Genomic DNA, 20752 nt, shown 5'->3' with positions numbered 1-20752 from the left:
CTGCATACCTCAGAGAGAGAGAGAAAGAGAGAGAACGGCTGCGCTCATGTTTACGGCTCCCTCTCACGTCCACCGGAGGCCTGGCTAGCAGAAACGGATGATTCTCTCTCTCTCTCTCTCTCTCTTTCGTTCTCTCGCTCCAGCATCCCAGTGACAGCTGAGTGGCTGAGGCGTAATTGCAGAGAAGTGAGGTCAGCGAGAGGCTTTTATCAGAGATTGCGCAGCGTTCAGCAACACGAGAAGATGCACAGCGCAGACGGGCTGCCCCAAAACTCCCTCTCTCGGTGCGTCACATTGGAAGTTTCTCTGGAATCGTCTGGACTGAAGCGCACATCCTGGAGGTAACACTTTAAATCAATATATTCTGTCGTAAGTTAGTTTGGCAGAAACTAGGCAGAGAGACAAATATAATGTCATTTGAGGTATCGGTAGAGCAATACTGAGACATTTATAATACTGATTGACCAGTTTTCAGACATTTAAAGCAGCAATATTGAGTAGTGATATTTAAAGTGGTGACAGACATTTAAATTACAGATAAAGTGGTATTGAGATTTAAATTAGCAACAGAGCAATATTCAGACATTTAAAGTAGAGACAGAGGGATACTGAGACATTTAAACCAGTGATAGAGCAATACTGAAACATATGAAGAAGTGTCAGAGAGAATTATTTTATATTATATTTTAATTAGCGAAACAGCAATATTGCAACATTTAAAGTAGGAATAGAGTGATACTGAAACATTTGAAAAAGTGATAAGGAGATATTTAAAGCAGCGATAGAGCAAAATGTAAATATTTAAGGTAACAACTGAGCAACACTGAAACTTTTAAAGTAACAATTGAGCGATACTGAAACATTTAAAGTAACAATTCAGCGACGTTGAAACATTTAAAGTAACAATGGAGTGACACAAACATTTAAAGTAATTTAAATGTTTAAAGTATCAATCGAGCAACATTGAAACATTTAAAGTAACAATTGAGCGATACTGAAACATTTAAAGTAACAATGGAGTGACACAAACATTTAAAGTAATTTAAAATGTTTAAAGTAACAATCGAGCAACATTGAAACATTTAAAGTAACAATTGAGCGATACTGAAACATTTAAAGTAACAATGGAGTGACACAAACATTTAAAGTAATTTAAAATGTTAAAAGTAACAATCGAGCAACATTGAAACATTTAAAGTAACAACTGAGCAACACTGAAGCATTTAAAGTAGTGATAGAATGACACTGAAACGTTTAAAGTAACAATTGAGCAACATTTAGACATTAAAAGTAACAGTAGAGCAACATTGAAACATTTAAAGTAGCGATATAGTAACGGTGAGACACTAATTTTAAAGACACTGAACATGCAGAATCTGATTCATATGTGAATGATGTTGATTATTGAGGTGAACTGTGATGAAGCGTATGTCTCCTGTATCTTCATCAGAAATGGACAGTGAGTGAAGCACCCGTTTGTTGATTTGTATCATTTGACTGTCATTAACAACAGAAACTAATACACTGCTGCCTCCTCCAGCTCTGAGGAGATTCTGATGCTGCAGGAGGAGGTCCGACTTCACTCCACAATCTGAGGATTTTACTGGGAAAGGGTCCAAGCGGATCTCCCACGGCTTGAAGATCCAACCAGAGTTTTGCCTTCAGTATGTGGATCATGAACTCCTTGAGAAACGCAGTATAATGCGCAAATGGACGCTGCCATGGAAACTGCCTAAGTTGCCGTGTGGACTGTGGTTGCACGTCGTGCTGGTTGTCAGCCGTGTGTGTGTGTGTGATGGCGACAGAGTCGCTGGGCAGGCGTCTGTGACTGACTGTTCCAAACATGAACGGCACACCAGAAACTACGACTACATGGAAGGAGGGGACGTTCGAATCCGACGCCTCTATAGTCGCACACAGTGGTTTCTGATGATCGACGAGAACGGGAATATCAATGGAACGCAGGATCCCAACAACTGCTACAGTAAGAGATTATCACTCACTTCTGACATGTCTGACTGAGCTTCTACCTTAATTTCAAAAAACACATTTGGTCAGTGGCAGGAGCTTCACGGAGGATGTATCAGACAAATAAAGTAGCCATAGAGCGACACTGATACATTTAAATTAGCGATAGAGCAACATTGAGGCATTTAAAGTAGAGATAGAGCAATATGGATACATTTAAAGTAACAATAGAGCTATATTGATACATTTAAAGTAGCAATAGAGCGATAGTGATACATTTAAAGTAGCAACAGAGCAACACTGATACATTTAAATTAGCGATAGAGCAACATTGAGGCATTTAAAGTAGAGATAGAGCAATATGGATACATTTAAAGTAACAATAGAGCTATATTGATACATTTAAAGTAGCAATAGAGCGATATTGATACATTTAAAGTAGCGATAGAGTGACAATGAGGCATTTAAAGTAGCAATAGAGTGATATTGATACATTTAAAGAAGCAATAGAGCTATATTGATACATTTAAAGTAGTGATAGAGTGATATGGATACATTTAAAGTAGCAACAGAGCAACACTGATACATTTAAAGTAGCGATAGAGCGATATGAATACATTTAAAGTAGCAATAGAGCTATATTGATACATTTAAAGTAGCAATAGAGCGATATGGACACATTTAAAGTAGCAATAGAGCGATATGGATACATTTAAAGTTACAATAGAGTGATATTGATACATTTAAAGTAGCAATAGAGCTATATTGATACATTTAAAGTAGCGATAGAGCGATATTGATACATTTAAAGTAGCGATAGAGCGATATGGATACATTTAAAGTAGCAACAGAGCAACACTGATACATTTAAAGTAGCGATAGAGCGATATGGATACATTTAAAGTAGCAATAGAGCTATATTGATACATTTAAAGTAGCAATAGAGCGATATGGATACATTTAAAGTAGCAATAGAGCGATATGGATACATTTAAAGTAGCAATAGAGCGATATGGATACATTTAAAGTAGCAATAGAGCGATATGGATACATTTAAAGTAGCAATAGAGCGATATGGATACATTTAAAGTTACAATAGAGTGATATTGATACATTTAAAGTAGCAATAGAGCTATATTGATACATTTAAAGTAGCGATAGAGCGATATTGATACATTTAAAGTAGCGATAGAGTGACAATGAAGCATTTAAAGTAGCGATAGAGCGATATGGATACATTTAAAGTTACAATAGAGTGATATTGATACATTTAAAGTAGCAATAGAGCTATATTGATACATTTAAAGTAGCGATAGAGCGATATGGATACATTTAAAGTAGCAACAGAGCTATATGGATACATTTAAAGTAGCGATAGAGTGACAATGAGGCATTTAAAGTAGCGATAAAGCAACATTGAGGCATTTGAAGTAGAGATAGAGCGATATGGATACATTTAAAGTAACAATAGAGTGATATTGATACATTTAAAGTAGCGATAGAGCAACATTGAGGCATTTAAAGTAGCAATAGAGCGATATGGATACATTTAAAGTAGCAACAGAGCAACACTGATACATTTAAAGCACTGATAGAGCAACAAAAGCTTTCATTAGTTAGATTCACAAACAATATTACATTATATCATGCTAAACTGATCATGTGCATTATGTACATTGAAATATGAACTTCAAAAAATATCATAGTTGCATGTCACTTTAAATGTCACTATTGATTTGTTGAGTGTTTTATAATCTAATAATGTTTATTAAGCATTATTAGACTACACATTCATTTATGTCACTTTATGTCCGGTAAAGACTCTTATGTTATATTAGTAGACAGTGAAATCCCACTGTATCTGAGGGTGAAGGAATCGGCCTGGTCAGAATTCCAGTGGGATTATTAGCAGGTCGCGAGGCAGTGAGACGAGGGAGTGACAGGCGTAAAGAGAAACAGGTGCTCTGTGTTGGGGCCGTATTTATAGCTCTTGTTTCACTTCGTTAGAGGACTTAGTGGTCAGAAGTTAAAAGTCAATGTGGTTACAATGGAAGTACAACTCACTGAAAAAGATGTCAAAAACAAATTGTGAAGCAAAATGAAACTCAAATTCAGACTTGAGGCTGATGATACATGCATAACAATAATAATAATTAATAATAATTAAAATGTTTCTTAATCCCTTTACAGTATAACATCAGCCTCAAGCATGTTTGGTCATTAGTAGTTTTGTTTGTGTATGAGAAGAAAGTCGTCGTGTTGGCGTGACGGCATGCATCTCTGCTCCAGAGGGAAAATGATTACGTCAGCTGGCGCTGAAAAGAAGAAAAATTGATACAGCCAGATGTGGCCGACAACTGCACGCACAGAGCGCATGCAAGACATGCAGTGAGGGTAGGAGAGGGGTGGACAGCGCCGTGGGAGAGAAAAGCAGACGCGTTTTGAGGTTCTGTCAGAGTTGTGCCGTGACAGCAGCTTATTATACCATTAGAGCTGCTCACATGTAAACCAAACACTTCCAGAGACGCACACATGTACTTGAGTGTCCTTACACAACTCACACACACACAGAGCTTAAAACGACAAGAAAACATGAGCAAAACAACAAACAGGCCCTTCAGCTGTGAAATATCTGATATGGAGTGCAACTGGAGCTTGTCGACTTTTAACTCACTGTTGATTGAACCATCTGATACTGATATTTCATCTTCAGTTAAGATCTTATATTCAGAAATGAAACTGTTTTCCATATAAAAATGGATTTTTGAAAGGTGAAGTGTCATTAAACAGAAAAATCAGCTCAGGCCACGTCATGGCATGGGATTCTCAAACAAAAAAAGTTCATAAGTTCATAAGATTCAAAAGAATCAACCTTCGACTGTCATATTAGTTAGTATTTTAAAACCAAAAAATGACACACGTCATCTTTAAACCATAAATTAAATTAAATGTGTTTTGAAATGAATTAAGTGGCCAAATATCCAAAGAATTAAATGTTTGCATTTACGAACCACTTTCCCCCCCATCAGATTTAACCTTTCGGTGCTCTACGATCAAATTTTGAACAAAAAATGTTATTTATTTATTTTTTATTTATTTAAATGGTATGGCTGTTGTGGCACTTGGTATGTGAACACAAAAAAATAAATAAAATAAAAAAAATTAAAAATTGTGGACATGATTCAAAAATGTTAAATGGTCCAAAAAATAGTCACAAAATAGTTGACCGCCATAGAAATTAATGGATAAATAATAAAAAAATAAAATATACAGAATTTTGGGGGGATGGGTACAATCTACAAATCAGCCATGATGCAGAAAAAACCATGCAGCAATGAAGGGGTTAACTGAAAAATACTTTGCATGGATTAAATAATTGTACTGTAACAAAAATTGTGGGAAAAAAATAGATCATAATTACTGTATAAATATTACTTAGTACCATAAAACTCCCTCAAATGCAAAACATTAAATATACTTACTTTTTGGTAACCAAAAAATTTTTTTTTTGTTTTTTTTTTGTACTTCATCTAAATGGTATGACTGATGTGACACTATGTGAACACAAAAAAATGTGGACATGATTCAAAAAGGTTAAATGGTCATAAAAAAGTCACAAAATAGTTAAAAATGACTGCCATAGAAATGAATGGATAAATAAAAAATAAATTTTGGGGGGTACAATCTACAAATCAGCCATGATGCAGAAAAAAGCACGCAGCAATGAAGGGGTTAATTGAAAAATTCAATAATTATATTGTTTTGTAAAAAATTAAGGAAACAAATAGAACATAATTACTGCATAAATATTACTTACTACCATAACATTCCCTCAAAATATTCATGTAACCCCTAAACGAGGAGCGGCAGAGGGTTAAATCAAAGCAAATGTGACCCTCAAAGTATATTTGGCTGTAAACACACACAGCGCTGCGTTTCTTCAGACGCTCAGGCTGATCCACTGTCTGTGTTTCAGGTGTTCTGGAGATCAGGACGGTTTCTGAGGGCGGCGTGTTGGCCATAAAAGGACTGAAGAGCCAGTATTACATTTCCATGAACCGCACCGGAATGTTACAGGGCAAAGTAAAACCTCTCCGTCCTGCAAACACATCTTTTAATCTGATTCCAGCTAATGCATTCTCACGTTTCATGGCTGATTTAAGAGTAAATATAGCGAATGAGCAAACTAGATTTTACGGCAAATTAAAGTTCTGTCGTACCTGTTTTCACCTCTCCCAAACAGAAAGACTACAACGACAGCTGCAACTTCAAAGAAGTGTTTTTAGAGAACTACTACACAGCGTACGCCTCGGTCAAAAAGACTAAAGACGGCAAAGAGATGTTCATCGCTCTGTCAAAAAACGGACGGCCGCTGAAAGGGAAGAAGACGAGGAGAGAGAGCATCACTTCTCACTTCATCCCTCGAAAGTGCAAGGAAGACGAGAAGAAGCTGGCGTAAAGTGATGCATGTGAGATTACTGTCAGTAATTCAGCTGCAAACATTATCAATAAAACACACTTTCTTTCTTCGCCGCTCACACACGAGAAGAAGCTGGTGAAACGGCACCAGGGTTTATATATGAAAATGTTTTGGACTCGTGTAAACAAACAGTTATAAATACTCCTCTGTGTTTTGAGATAAAAACTATTTTTATACTTTTTAGAGAGAATAACCAGAGCGTCTATGTTTCTGTTCACTGCACTTTCACAGCCATTAAGAATGAAAACGCCAAATAAACACTGCAGTGCATTTATTATACGAATGATCAGTATCGCACACATTCGGTTTATATACTAACATTCATCCTGAGGAGTTTTCCTTTTCATTTAGTTTGAGACATTCCGTTCTCCTTTCCATTTCAATGAGAAAATCAGCTCTTTCATTTGTTTAATCTTTGGGTCATTTATTATTTCTAAAAATCACATGCAATTAACATTCATCTTCCTGCTCTTCTAGTGACTGTATTCTTAGAAATACAATGTTTGTCTTCACAATCTTCCATCACTCATTCATAAACGACTTTCCTTTTCATCATTGATCAACCGTCATCATATATAGACATCAAATCATGAAATCAAACGCATTATGGTGAAATGGGTTTGTCTGACCGTATTTAGTTTCCACATAATCACTCAGTGCTCTAATGTGATTGTGTCCATGTGTCGTTGTGTGTTATTTATGATATTTATATGTGTCGCTGGCTCTGAAATAATCGTCTGTATTCTGTGCTGCAAACACTCACACAGAGAGTCAAGCAGGAGTTTATATTTTGCTGCTAGGATACTAAGTGAAATCTGAGGTTTTATATGATTATAGATCAATCTCAATAAAACATGTATATATCTTTCTCTGGAGTGGCGTGTTTTGAGATGTTTACGAGGCCTTTATCTAGACACAAAAAACAGATGATCGGCTTTACAAATGGCTCACTTCATTTATCTTATTTTCTCTTTTGAACACTGATCGGCCAGTTGCGTTCGCTAAACCGGCTGGGAGAAAATTCACTGCAAGAAATTAAGCTATTGAACACTAATCATCATAATGATGACATCAAAGAACCACAGTGATTGACAGGACTTTTTGTTTAGACAGAAAATGACCTTTCACAGTAAAAATCAGTGGTTTACAAGTAAGACCTTCCTATGGAAGACCATTTCAGCCACATAAGAAAAAAAATCATAAAAGTCAAAATTTTGAGATAAATGACATTCAAAGTACTAATACCAAGTCAAAACGATGAAAGAAACTTTTATCTAATCATTTCTACTGTTTAATCTCATAATTATGACTTGGTATGTCCTAATTATGATTTAGTTTCACAATTTCAACAAAAGTAAAAATTCTAACTCATAATTTAGATTTTTTTTTTATCTCATAATTAAGATTTACTGTCATAATTTAGATTTTTTTTCTTTTGTCAATTATGACTTAGTATGTCATAACTTTTTATGCATAATTATGACAATAATTTTAAATTCTGACTATCATAGTAATCTCATAATTATGATTTAATGTTATAATTTTGATTTTATCATAATTTTTGTCAAAACTGAATTTTTGTCATTTATGACAAAAAGTCAAAATTACGACTTTATGTCATAATCTCAACTTTTATTTCAATTATGACAGTATTTCATAACTATGATCATGTCATAATTTTGACTTTTTGGCATATTTTTAACATCTCATAATTATGACTTAGTATGTCATAATTGACTTTTCATCACTTTTTTTGTGAAATCTCACTCAGTCTTTTTATGTCATAATTATGATTTACAAAAGCATGATTTTTTTTTCTTATGTGGCTGAAATGGGCTTCCAGCAAAATAAGTGTTATCTCAGCGATTTCATGTCTCACGATACACTTTCTGTCTACTCTTAATAAAATAAATGACACTCTAATCAATATTTAATCATCATATATGTACTGATTTGACAAGTCGCTCAGTCTTCAGTGTTTATGTAGTGTACATGTTGTTTCTTGTGGATGTATTTATCCAGATCGATGGAGTCAGTTGTAGCATCTCGAGGGAATGAGCGAAACATGATTCCCGTGAGGTGAACGAGAGAGATGTGCTGGACGACTGCCACACACACACACACACACCCTTCTCTTGACCCAAACACAGTTAGAGTAAGGTGAGCACGTCTGCCAAGTCACGCAAAGTTGGTTTTAGCGTATAATTTGTAACATGTTCTGAATGTAAACAGACTCTCACTGAGGGCCGTTTGTGAGCGACGGCGACTGACGGGCCTCACAGTAAAAGAGACATGATTCATTTATCAGATAAAAGGTTTGATTCGAATCCATCTGGACTTTACAATCAGTGCGTTTCATCACCGTCTGAGAATAAATCTTAGAATCACTTGTCATTTAATGAAGTTTGTCCTGTATCTCTATGATAAAAGCTCAGCTTAAACGTGTCTCACATTCATCTGGCATTTGTTCGTTTGTTTGTTGGTCACGTGGTCGAAAGCCTTCAGCACAGCATGAGTTCAGCATGTTTGAGTCCAAATAAAATCAAAACCGTGGGCGATTCTGGCAGTGGAACCTGTGGACACGTCGATTGAGTTTTATCAAAGCTTTGAATCTAAATGAGACCTGATAAAGTCTAAAACAACACAGAGATTGATCACATATGGGCGAATCCCCCGAGACCCTGACCGGCTCACAATTTAACATTGAAAGAAAAAACACACTTTATTTTGCCTAAAAAAATTAATGAAACCTATTTTTAGGATAATTGCATTGTAACATTATTTTCATAACAACTAAATGCAGAATTCAACCCATTAATTACTGTAATGCATAATAAAGACATCATGAAATGCAGGAATGCAAAAAAAGAAAAATGGTCCTAAAAACTAAAAATGTGATTTAGACCAGTGTTATTTTAGTAGTATGTATATACTATTATAGTTTTTATTAATATTTTGAATGTTTTTATTTTTTGAAATTTTCCGTTTTAATTTTAGTTAAAGTTTTGGTAACTGTGTTGTGCGTTTTCATCATTTTTATTAGTACGTTTAAATAGTTTTTATCCATTTTTATTTCAGTTTTTTTTTTTTTTAATCTTTAATTTAAAAAGTTTATTTTTTAAGTTTTAGTTAATAATGTTTTCTTGAGATTTACAGACACTGAACCAAGAGAGTTCTGATTTGCATTAACTGAATAATTCCAGCAACATGTGGCCAGTTTCACCTGCAGACTGTTGCACACAGCAGGAATCAGTCCAGACGCAGGGATGAGTACATGTGACCTCACATGAACCAATCACCAGATGGCAGACAGGAAGTCCACACGCACCTGAGCAGCTGGCTGTCCTTACAGAGACAGAAGAAAGAGTGTGAGAGACGTGACTGACACGCTGTCAGATAACTGTATCAGATAATAACACAAAATCCAGTCGTTAAAGGGTTAGTTCACGTAAAATTGAAAATAATGTCATTTATTACTCACCCTCATGTCGTTCCACACCCGTAAGACCTTCGTTCATCTTCAGAACACAAATTAAGATATTTTTGTTGAAATCCGATGGCTCAAGTGAGGCCTCACATGAACTGATTTAAATATGTTTTTAGTACATTAATGGATCTTGAGAGAGGAAATGTCATTGTTGGCTATGCAGGCCTCACTGAACCATCGATTTCATCAAATGACATTATTTTCATTTCTGGCTGAACTAACCCTTTAATAAAATGTCACTTCACCAGAATTTCACCATGTAATTTGAGAAAAACTATCAGCAAATATATATAAATATATCTGTCAAAGAAATTATGATTACTATTTATAATAATAAAAAAATTAAACTGTACAACATTTTATTTCACATACACAAAAAATGCAATCTTTTGTTATGGAATTATGTTTTCATTTAATTACATTTTAAAAGATCGATGCGTTAGAAATGACAATGAACATTTTATAAACCCCTTAAAACCAGCTAAATTAAAATGGAAAAGAATTTGGATAAAAATAAAAGGGATTTCATAAGCGGTTTCTCCTCCAGAGGGCGCCTGCTGCACTTTCTGGACACGTCTGTACAGGTTTGCATGTTTAAATAGTTAGTATCTGAGGTCATCTCTAGAAAATGCTTAAATAAAACGTCTCATCATGACTGTGATTGGTCCAGCCCTGCCTGCGCTCAGAAAAGTAACACATACCACGTGACAACATCACTTCAGCAGTGCCAGTGGCTTGCATTAAATAACTTCAATGGACTTTAAAGTCACCATGAAACCAACATTGACAATACTGGTTTTGTGATTTAATTTAATGTGATTTATCGGTTATTGTTCCTGTTAATCTTGAATCATAACTTCTCCCTCTTGCAGCATCTCTTCTCTTCTCTGATGAAGAGGGCGGGGCAACCTGTCACTCTCATGAGATCCACCAATAGCAAACCACAACCATCCAATCAATTCCCCAGATAAAATCAAGCCCCGCCCTACATTTGTTCTTGTTTGAGAAGCGTTTCACTCGGCACAATAAACAATACGTCATCCTGACTTTAACAGAGCATCGTTAATCATTTAAGAATACAAATAAAATCTCTTTCTGATTTGTGATGCTGATGTCAGAAAAGTTCAGCTTCATCATACCTGAGCGAACAGAAGAATCACGGCTGAGATGATCAAAACCGCTGTAACAGATCAGACAGAGAAACATTAATATCAGACATTCAGAGATGTTATAAAACAATATTTTTTTGTGTGTGTCACTGCAATAAACCTACAACAGTCTGATGAAGTGAAGCGCTGGCAGATCTTCAGAGCAGTTTCATGTGCCTTTTTAATCATTCTCTCTAATATTATTTAGCTCTGTATCTGTGATGGAGTGCCTGAGTCAAGAGGATCTAGTATCGGTCGTCTCGGATCACATCAGTGTGTTATTGTCTTCATCTGAATCTGCTGTGACCAGCCAAACAGCCTCATTCATCCTCACCACAAACAGATGGTGACAAATTAAAAGTATTAAAGGCGATCAGTACGTTTACTCTCTGCCAAATGATCAGCGCAGACCGTGTGAAGTCCAGATGCATTAAAAAGACGTGCCCAGACAGACGGCTGCAGCTCCGGATTCTTGGGAAAAGACGGAGTTCTGAAGATTCAGTTTAATCTGAAGCATCTGCAGGTCTTTTTGAAGGGATTCAATGGTGTCATTGGGAAAAGGGACTCTGGCTTTGAGGTCTTCATATATTTCTCCAGAGTGACGGTAGAGAAGAGAGGAAGACTCGTCCAGATTCTCCTCACACGTCACTGGCCAATCAACCTGAAACAAATGGTATATTAAAGCAATAAGCTCCGCATCGAGCATAACTGTTCTAAATTCACTGTAAACCACAGTGCCACCTACTGGTGGTTGTAGTAAATCGCACAAAGCAGGAGAATCCAAACAAACACTTTGTTATTAATCCACAAAGATACACACAGGAGCTTGCAGAAGAAAACAAACTAAATAAAGACAATCCCGGAAAATGAACTGAGGCTTAAATACAGACAGTGTAATCAACAGAAAACAGAACAGGTGCGAATATTTATTAACAACCATGGAAACTAACAATGACTAGGAACTCAGGGGCTATTTACACGACACCGTTTTCAACTAAAAACGGAAAACTTTTCATGCGTTTTGGCCGTTCAATTATACGACAACGGTGTTCTAGTGGTTTGAAAATGCAAGCTTTTGAAAACGGGTTTCAAAGTGGACCTTTTTGAAAACGATACTGTTGTCATCTCCGTGTAAAATGCAAAAATGCAAATGGGAAAACGGAGATGTCATGCACATTACGTGTTTAGTCTTTTTCAATGTGATGGTAAGGTGTTTTCTGTGAATGTGTGAGACTTCAGATGTATTAGGGAAATAACGATACAAATATCGAAGTGCAGTAAACTGAAAAAATAAGGTGGATAGGAATGCGCGTGTGGTGCGAGTGCTCTGTCAAAGAATCCGTATGCGCCTTTCTTTACAAAGTGACAAAGTGTCTGGCATGCATAATACAGCGTTTTTAGTCATTTTCGTGGATCCGTTTGAACGGAGATAGTTTTGATAATGTTGTCATCTGTACAAAGAAAAAACGTTTCCGTTTTTAGTACATCGTTGTCGTGTAAACGTACCTTGAGGCAAAACGAGGACAAGAAAAACTGTGAAAATGAAACCGAAACGTGGCTTTACGGGGCTTATTGCTTTTATAAAATGGTTAGTCCGTTCGTTATAACTATAACGATATAAATATAACATACGGAGCCCTGCACGATTTACTACTTCGTTCCCTCGATTTACTAAATTGTGCGCATGATTTACCAAAACGTGTGCACAATTTACTATTTTTACTATGTGCATGATTTATAAATCGAGGGAACGAAATAGTAAATCGTACGCACATTTTAGTAAATCGAGGGAACGAATTAGTAAATCATGCGCATGATTTAGCCTACTATTTTTTTCTTGCATGTCATGTCCGGGGCGAAAAGAATAAAAGAATAGCACCACAAATATAACGATAACGGCACAGAGAAACGGTATTATTGGAATCACTTTCAGAACAAATTTTTCCAGCTGATGAACGATAAAAACATTGACAGCCAATCAGACTCCATCCTGCTTATTTAAAGCGGCAGACGATAAAACTGCAGCGCGCTTAAAATAAACAGAACAATATTGTGCGTTAATGTGAACGTTAATATTAGATATCGTTGAACAGGGCCTAATTTACAATGGCTTCGAACACAGCTCAACCAATCAAAAACAAGGACCGGTGTTGTGGCAAATTTTGACCCCCTGACAAATTTTATTACCCCCCTTGTTGAAGTCGCTACCTAATTGCCAATACTAGGGGGTACTAATCTGGCAGGGGTTCGAAATTCGGCACAACACCAGAACTATCCGATTTATAATACCCTGTAAAGCACTGTACATTTATGGAATAGATGTTAAATGAAATAAGATTAAAAAAACAACAAAACGCAATTGAGTGGATCACAAAAACTCGATAATGTCACATTTCATTTTAAATATTTTAATTCTACATAACGAAATAAGGCATATTTTTAGTACCAAATGTGATTATTAATATGTTTTGCACTGTGATATTATTTCATGACAATGCATCATACAACAATATAAAACTAGCATTAATTATATGCAACAAATACTACCATGATGTATAAATACTTTATTTTATATCGTCATTAGGGCTGGGTAAAAAAATATTGATTTCTCGATTTTAACGATTCTCATTTTTACGAACCGATATCGATTCTTAAATCCCAAGACTCGATTAGTCTAATCTGTTTTCAGTTGATGAATGAGCAGAATATGTAGTCAGGATGGACAACTCCGGTCCTGGAGGGCCAGTGTCCAGCAGAGTTTAGCTCCAACCCTAATCAAACACACCTGAACCAGCTAATCAAGGTCTTTAGGATTAGTAGAAAGTTATAGGCAAGTGAGTTTTTATCAGGGATGGAGATAAACTCTGCAGGACACTGGCCCTCCAGGACCGGAGTTCCCTGATGTAGTGCCTCCCATTCAATAAATCACAATAATCTTTGTGCTTTGTTACTTTTGATATGAAGCAAAGTCTCAGATTTCAAATGACATCCATCTTATTATGAGATTCAAAAAATAAATACCGTTTTGCGGCTGTTTAATGTGGCGTGACAGATCGCTTTAGCGCCTCAGTTAAAGTTAAAGAACAGCTTGTAAACAATGTCACTTAACGTCACATTTACCTCAGAAAAACATATTCAGTGACCATAAACTCGTTAGTCAGCTAGAAAAGTGAACTCTAGAAAGCAACATTCTGATAAATATAGCTATGCACCGTTACATATTCATTATCATTTTTAATGTTCTCAAATATTTAATGCACGCTTGAATAAATCAGTTATGACAGCAGCGATTTAAATGTTTATATTTCAAAAAAATTAATTGGAGTAGAAATATGATTATAATTCTAAACTTTATTTATAATAAAAACATCATTGAGTGTAATTTAAGTGTTTGTATATAAATAAGCTAATTAAATTAATTAATTAACCTTCAATATTATTATAGAAGTACCAGCTGACTCCCATGTGTAGTTTACAGCATTAATTGAGAGATTTTTCTTCTTCTAGAAAATTTGCCATATACTGTAACTTAAATACTACATCCAAAATAATTGATATCGAATCGAATTGAAATTGTAATCGAATAGGAATCGAATCGGAAGCATAATCAAATCGAATCGTGAAAATTGTCTCAATACCCAGCCCTTGATTCATGAGAATTTGAAGGGAAAATGTGCTGGATTGTCATAATATCCCAATGCAAAAGTTTTCCATCGCTCCATGAGTATTTTAAATTAATATAAATATAATAATTTATAATTTTGACCCGTCAGTTTTTAAAAAAAAAAAAAGTTTTAAAGGCTTAAATGTGAAGCTTATCATTTTATAAAACATTTTGTTTGTCAAAACATGTATTACTGTTGTTTAAATCGTCGTTTTTACCGTCATTTTATTGTGGTATGTAATGTACGTGAGGTATTCCTCGCCACAGAAGTTTTGGCGGGATTTCCTGAGACTCATCCAATAATGACATTTATCGTTACATAAATTAATAATTATAGTTAACTTAGCTGCTTTATTCTGTTTAATTGTCAATTTAACTCACCAGTCCTTGGGATTTAATAAATTCGTCGAGGGAGCAAATCTTATTTGTCTGTTTATCCATCTCAAACAACAATCCGCGTCTGTTGCTAGGTAACCCACCACTCTTCCTGCTTCCTCGAGCTCGTGAGTGCTTCCGGCGCGCATTGCACACGTGGTATTGTTGTCATCACTTTCAGTCTATGGTGTGTGTGTGGACGCGTTTGGTTACAGTCATGTCGGATGAGGACTGCGCTGCTGCGGGGGAGAGGAGCTCTCTGAGCGGCCTGCTGCTCGCCTCGCACGCCCCGCTGGATGACGCGCAGCGCGCGGGCCGGATGAAGTGCTCGCGGTGCGGCGCGTCGCGCATGTTCTACTGCTACAGCTGCTGCGCGTTGGTCGGGCTGGAGCCGCGGGATGTTCCGAGCGTCAAGGTCCGTGAAAACATCACATTAAACCGCTGTAGAATCAAATAACTCACCTTCATGCTGAACAAGTTAGCATAATGACTTAAAAAAATTAAATTCTATCTTTGCACCTTTAAAGAACAGTTATTAAAACAAAAAGTGTAAATTCTGTCTTCATTTACTCACCATCATATCTGCATTTTTACATTCTATGAAAGTTTTTGGATACTGATGCTGTCAAACTCCAAAAATAGCAAGATTCTGAAAATTAAATCATATGAAAATAGTCAATTTTTTTTTTTTTTTTTTAAATGGAATATATTGTCTTCTCTTCTCTGATGATGAGGGGGGGGGGGAGGCAACCTGTCACTCACATGAGATCTACCAATAGCAAACCAAAATCATCCAATCATTTCCCCACAGACAAAATAAAGCCCCGCCCTACATTTGTTCTTGTTCGTGAAGCCGTTTTATTCGGATTAGGGAAGAAAAAAGATCAGCACCATATAAGGAGAAGCAGAAATCTCATTGGTTCTTGCATGTGTCGAATTAACATGTGCACAAATGAAGCTGTTGCAAAGTTAATCTGTAGACCAACCTAATTCTTCATGACTTAATTAATGGATTAGTTCACTTTCAAATTAAAATTTCCTGATAATTTACTCACCCCCATGTCATCCAATACGTTCATGTCTTTCTTTCGTCAGTCGAAAAGAAATGAAGATTTTTGATGAAAACATTCCAGGATTTTTCTCCATATAGTGGATTTCACTGGAACACAAACGGTTGAAGGTCAAAATTAGTTTCAGTGCAGCTTCAAAGGGCTTTAAACAATACCAGACGAGGAATAAGAGTCTTATCTAGAGAAACCATCGCTCATTTTCTAAAAAATGTTTTTTAAATTTTTATACGTTTTAACCATAAATGCTCATCTTGAACTAGCTCTCTTCTTCTTCTCTATTTGAATCCCGGCAGTGTATGCACTGCTAAGAGTATTACCGCCCTCCACAGGTCAAAGTTTGAACTAAATTGTCATATACAATATGCTAGTGCAAGTATATAACAGTTAGTTCAAACTTTGACCTGTGGAGGGCGGTAATACTCTTAGCAGTGTATACACTGCCGGGATTCAAATAGAGAAGAAGAAGAGAGCTAGTTCAAGATGAGCATTTATGGTTAAAATGTATATAATTTAAATTTTTTTTAGAAAATGAGCAATGGTTTTTCTAGATAAGACTCTTATTCCTCGTCTGGGATCATGTAGAGCTCTTTGAAGCTGCACTGAAACTGTAATTTGGACCTTTAACCCGTTGAACCCCAGTGAAGTCCACTATATGGAGAAAAATCCTGGAATGTTCATTTCTTTTTGAATGAAGAAAGAAAGACTTGAACATCTTTGATGACATGGGGGTGAGTAAATTATCAGGAAATTTTAATTTGAAAGTGAACTAATCCTTTAACTGTCTTTTAGGAATTATCGGTTTGGAATTACGAGTAGAATAAGGTCTGTGGTGAACATTACTGGAAGAGACTTGGCTTTCGACATCATAAAAGTTACCCAATAAATCGTTTCTAAAAATCCCTCAGGAAACTCAGGGCTGCCAAACACTCATTCTTTTCATAGTTTTATTTTTTTTAGGAATAATGATTTGAGAGAGTCAGCTCCTCATATGAATAAACGTCTCTTTTCATGTTCCATGTAAAAAGAAGCGCTTGGAGCAGTTCTTCTGAAGCACATGGTGTGTTTGTTAAAGCTCATAAAACATTTGTCTGCCATTTTCAGCTGCCGGTGAAGATCGACATCATCAAACACCCCAATGAAACAGACGGCAAGAGCACGGCAGTGCAGGCCAGACTCCTCGCGCCGCACGACGTCGCCATCTACACGTACCCCTGCATCCCTGAGTTGGACCAGAGCGCAGAAAACGTAAGGAAAACCTCCGTGAACCTGCCGTGTGCTCAGACCGCCTCAGGTAATACAGATGCCTGTTCTTCCCACAGATCGTGCTGGTGTTTCCCGGCCCAGATGCAATGACGGTGGAGGAATTATGGGAGTATTTTTCTGCCGGTGGAGCGCAGAGAGTGAAGAGATTAAAGGCGGCTTCTGAAACTCGCACCTGCCCGATCCAGAGAGTGGTTTTCATCGATAGCACCTGGAACCAAACCACCAGAATCATCACGGATGAACGTCTTCAAGGTGCCAGCAGATTCTTTCTCATTTAGGGCTTTTCATGCTTGAACTAGTTAACCCTGGGTCATTTTAAACCTGGGTTAACGGAATCCTGGGTTATATTGCTCCTAATTTACCTGAGATTAACAATTAATCCTGTTTATTTTTACGCTGACATTTCACATAGTACATTCCTCAAACCTTGGGTTAACCTTATCATTTGCCGTGGGTTAACGTTATTTGCCTTGGGTTAACATTATTTGCCTTGGGTTAACGTTATTTGCCTTGGGTTAACATTATTTGCCTTGGGTTAACGTTATTTGCCTTGGGTTAACATTATTATTTGCCTTGGGTTAACATTATTATTTGCCTTGGGTTAACATTATTATTTGTCTTGGGTTAACATTATTTGCCTTGGGTTCACATTATTTGTCTTGGGTTAACATTATTATTTGTCTTGGGTTAACATTATTATTTGTCTTGGGTTAACATTATTATTTGTCTTGGGTTAACATTATTTGTCTTGGGTTAACATTATTTGTCTTGGGTTAACATTATTTGCCTTGGGTTAACGTTATTTGCCTTGGGTTAACATTATTTGCCTTGGGTTAACATTATTTGCCTTGGGTTAACATTATTATCTTCCTTGGGTTAACATTATTATTTGTCTTGGGTTAACATTATTATCTTCCTTGGGTTAACATTATTATTTGTCTTGGGTTAACATTATTATTTTCCTTGGGTTAACATTATTTGTCTTGGGTTAACATTATTATTTTCCTTGGGTTAACATTATTTGCCTTGGGTTAACATTATTTGTCTTGGGTTAACGTTATTTGCCTTGGGTTAACGTTATTTGCCTTGGGTTAACGTTATTTGTCTTGGGTTAACATTATTTGCCTTGGGTTAACATTATTTGCCTTGGGTTAACATTATTATTTGTCTTGGGTTAACATTATTTGTCTTGGGTTAACATTATTATCTTCCTTGGGTTAACATTATTATTTGTCTTGGGTTAACATTATTATTTTCCTTGGGTTAACATTATTTGTCTTGGGTTAACATTATTATTTTCCTTGGGTTAACATTATTTGCCTTGGGTTAACATTATTTGTCTTGGGTTAACGTTATTTGCCTTGGGTTAACGTTATTTGCCTTGGGTTAACGTTATTTGTCTTGGGTTAACATTATTTGCCTTGGGTTAACATTATTTGCCTTGGGTTAACATTATTATTTGTCTTGGGTTAACATTATTTGTCTTGGGTTAACATTATTATCTTCCTTGGGTTAACATTATTATTTGTCTTGGGTTAACATTATTATTTTCCTTGGGTTAACATTATTTGTCTTGGGTTAACATTATCTTCCTTGGGTTAACATTATTATTTGTCTTGGGTTAACATTATTATTTTCCTTGGGTTAACATTATTTGTCTTGGGTTAACATTATTTGTCTTGGGTTAACATTATTATTTTCCTTGGGTTAACATTATTTGTCTTGGGTTAACATTATTTTCCTTGGGTTAACATTATTATTTGTCTTGGGTTAACATTATTTGTCTTGGGTTAACATTATTATCTTCCTTGGGTTAACATTATTATTTGTCTTGGGTTAACATTATTATTTTCCTTGGGTTAACATTATTTGCCTTGGGTTAACATTATTTGTCTTGGGTTAACGTTATTTGTCTTGGGTTAACATTATTATCTTCCTTGGGTTAACATTATTTGTCTTGGGTTAACATTATTTGTCTTGGGTTAACATTATTATCTTCCTTGGGTTAACATTATTTGTCTTGGGTTAACATTATTTGTCTTGGGTTAACATTATTATCTTCCTTGGGTTAACATTATTTGTCTTGGGTTAACATTATTATCTTCCTTGGGTTAACATTATTTGTCTTGGGTTAACATTATTATCTTCCTTGGGTTAACATTATTTGTCTTGGGTTAACATTATTTGTCTTGGGTTAACATTATTATCTTCCTTGGGTTAACATTATTATTTGTCTTGGGTTAACATTATTTGCCTTGGGTTAACATTATTTGCCTTGGGTTAACATTATTTGCCTTGGGTTAACATTATTTGTCTTGGGTTAACATTATTATTTGTCTTGGGTTAACATTATTATTTGTCTTGGGTTAACATTATTATTTGTCTTGGGTTAACATTATTATTTTCCTTGGGTTAACATTATTTGTCTTGGGTTAACATTATTTGTCTTGGGTTAACATTATTATTTGTCTTGGGTTAACATTATTATTTGTCTTGGGTTAACATTATTATTTGTCTTGGGTTAACATTATTATTTGTCTTGGGTTAACATTATTATTTGTCTTGGGTTAACATTATTTGTCTTGGGTTAACATTATTTGCCTTGGGTTAACATTATTATTTGTCTTGGGTTAACATTATTATTTTCCTTGGGTTAACATTATTATTTGCCTTGGGTTAACATTATTTGTCTTGGGTTAACATTATTATTTGTCTTGGGTTAACATTATTTGTCTTGGGTTAACATTATTTGCCTTGGGTTAACATTATTATTTTCCTTGGGTTAAAGTTATTTTCCTTGGGTTAACGTTATTTGCCTTGGGTTAACATTATTTGCCTTGGGTTAAAGTTATTATTTGTCTTGGGTTAAAGTTATTTACCTTGGGTTAAAGTTATTTACCTTGGGTTAAAGTTATTTGTCTTGGGTTAACATTATTTTACCCAGGGTTAAAAGAGGGGTTTTAGAATGACAACAACCCGGGGTAAGCGCAGTGCGAATAGCCCTTTTGTATGTGTTTGTTTATCTCATGTAACTTTATTAATGTTCTTCTCTACAGCTTTACCAAATGTGGAGCTCAAGAGCAGAAGAACCTGTTTTTGGCGGCATCAGAAAGGCTGTCCGGACACGTACCTGGCCACAATAGAGGCCGTTTACTACTTCCTGAAGGACCTGCACAGCCACTACTTCTCCGAATACACAGGAGAATACGACAACCTGCTGTTCTTCTTCTCATTCCTGCATAAACTGATCAATAAAGCCAAACAGGCTGCTGGGAAAGTGTGACGAGAAACTCTCAC

General features: G+C 35.8%; 2 protein-coding genes across 2 annotated transcripts; both read left to right on the top strand.

Moving 5' to 3' along the window:
- Nucleotides 1-225: 225 nt before the first annotated feature.
- fgf7 (fibroblast growth factor 7) lies at nucleotides 226-7432 on the top strand. The gene is made up of 4 exons (XM_067389497.1): nucleotides 226-341; nucleotides 1541-1984; nucleotides 5945-6051; nucleotides 6212-7432. The coding sequence occupies exons 2-4, from the start codon at nucleotides 1702-1704 to the stop codon at nucleotides 6425-6427; spliced, it is 606 nt and encodes a 201-aa protein (XP_067245598.1). The 5' UTR covers nucleotides 226-341; nucleotides 1541-1701; the 3' UTR covers nucleotides 6428-7432.
- Nucleotides 7433-15289: 7857 nt separating this feature from the next.
- Nucleotides 15290-20738, top strand: dtwd1 (DTW domain containing 1). Its single transcript, XM_067390675.1, has 4 exons — nucleotides 15290-15537; nucleotides 17294-17437; nucleotides 17512-17707; nucleotides 20512-20738. The coding sequence occupies exons 1-4, from the start codon at nucleotides 15307-15309 to the stop codon at nucleotides 20736-20738; spliced, it is 798 nt and encodes a 265-aa protein (XP_067246776.1). The 5' UTR covers nucleotides 15290-15306.
- Nucleotides 20739-20752: the final 14 nt, after the last annotated feature.

The sequence above is a fragment of the Chanodichthys erythropterus genome, chromosome 7 (assembly GCF_024489055.1).
Source record: "Chanodichthys erythropterus isolate Z2021 chromosome 7, ASM2448905v1, whole genome shotgun sequence".
Taxonomy (NCBI): Eukaryota; Metazoa; Chordata; class Actinopteri; order Cypriniformes; family Xenocyprididae; genus Chanodichthys; species Chanodichthys erythropterus.
The sequence above is the reverse complement of the archived record's forward strand: the minus strand, read 5'-3'. Positions and strand labels throughout refer to the sequence as shown.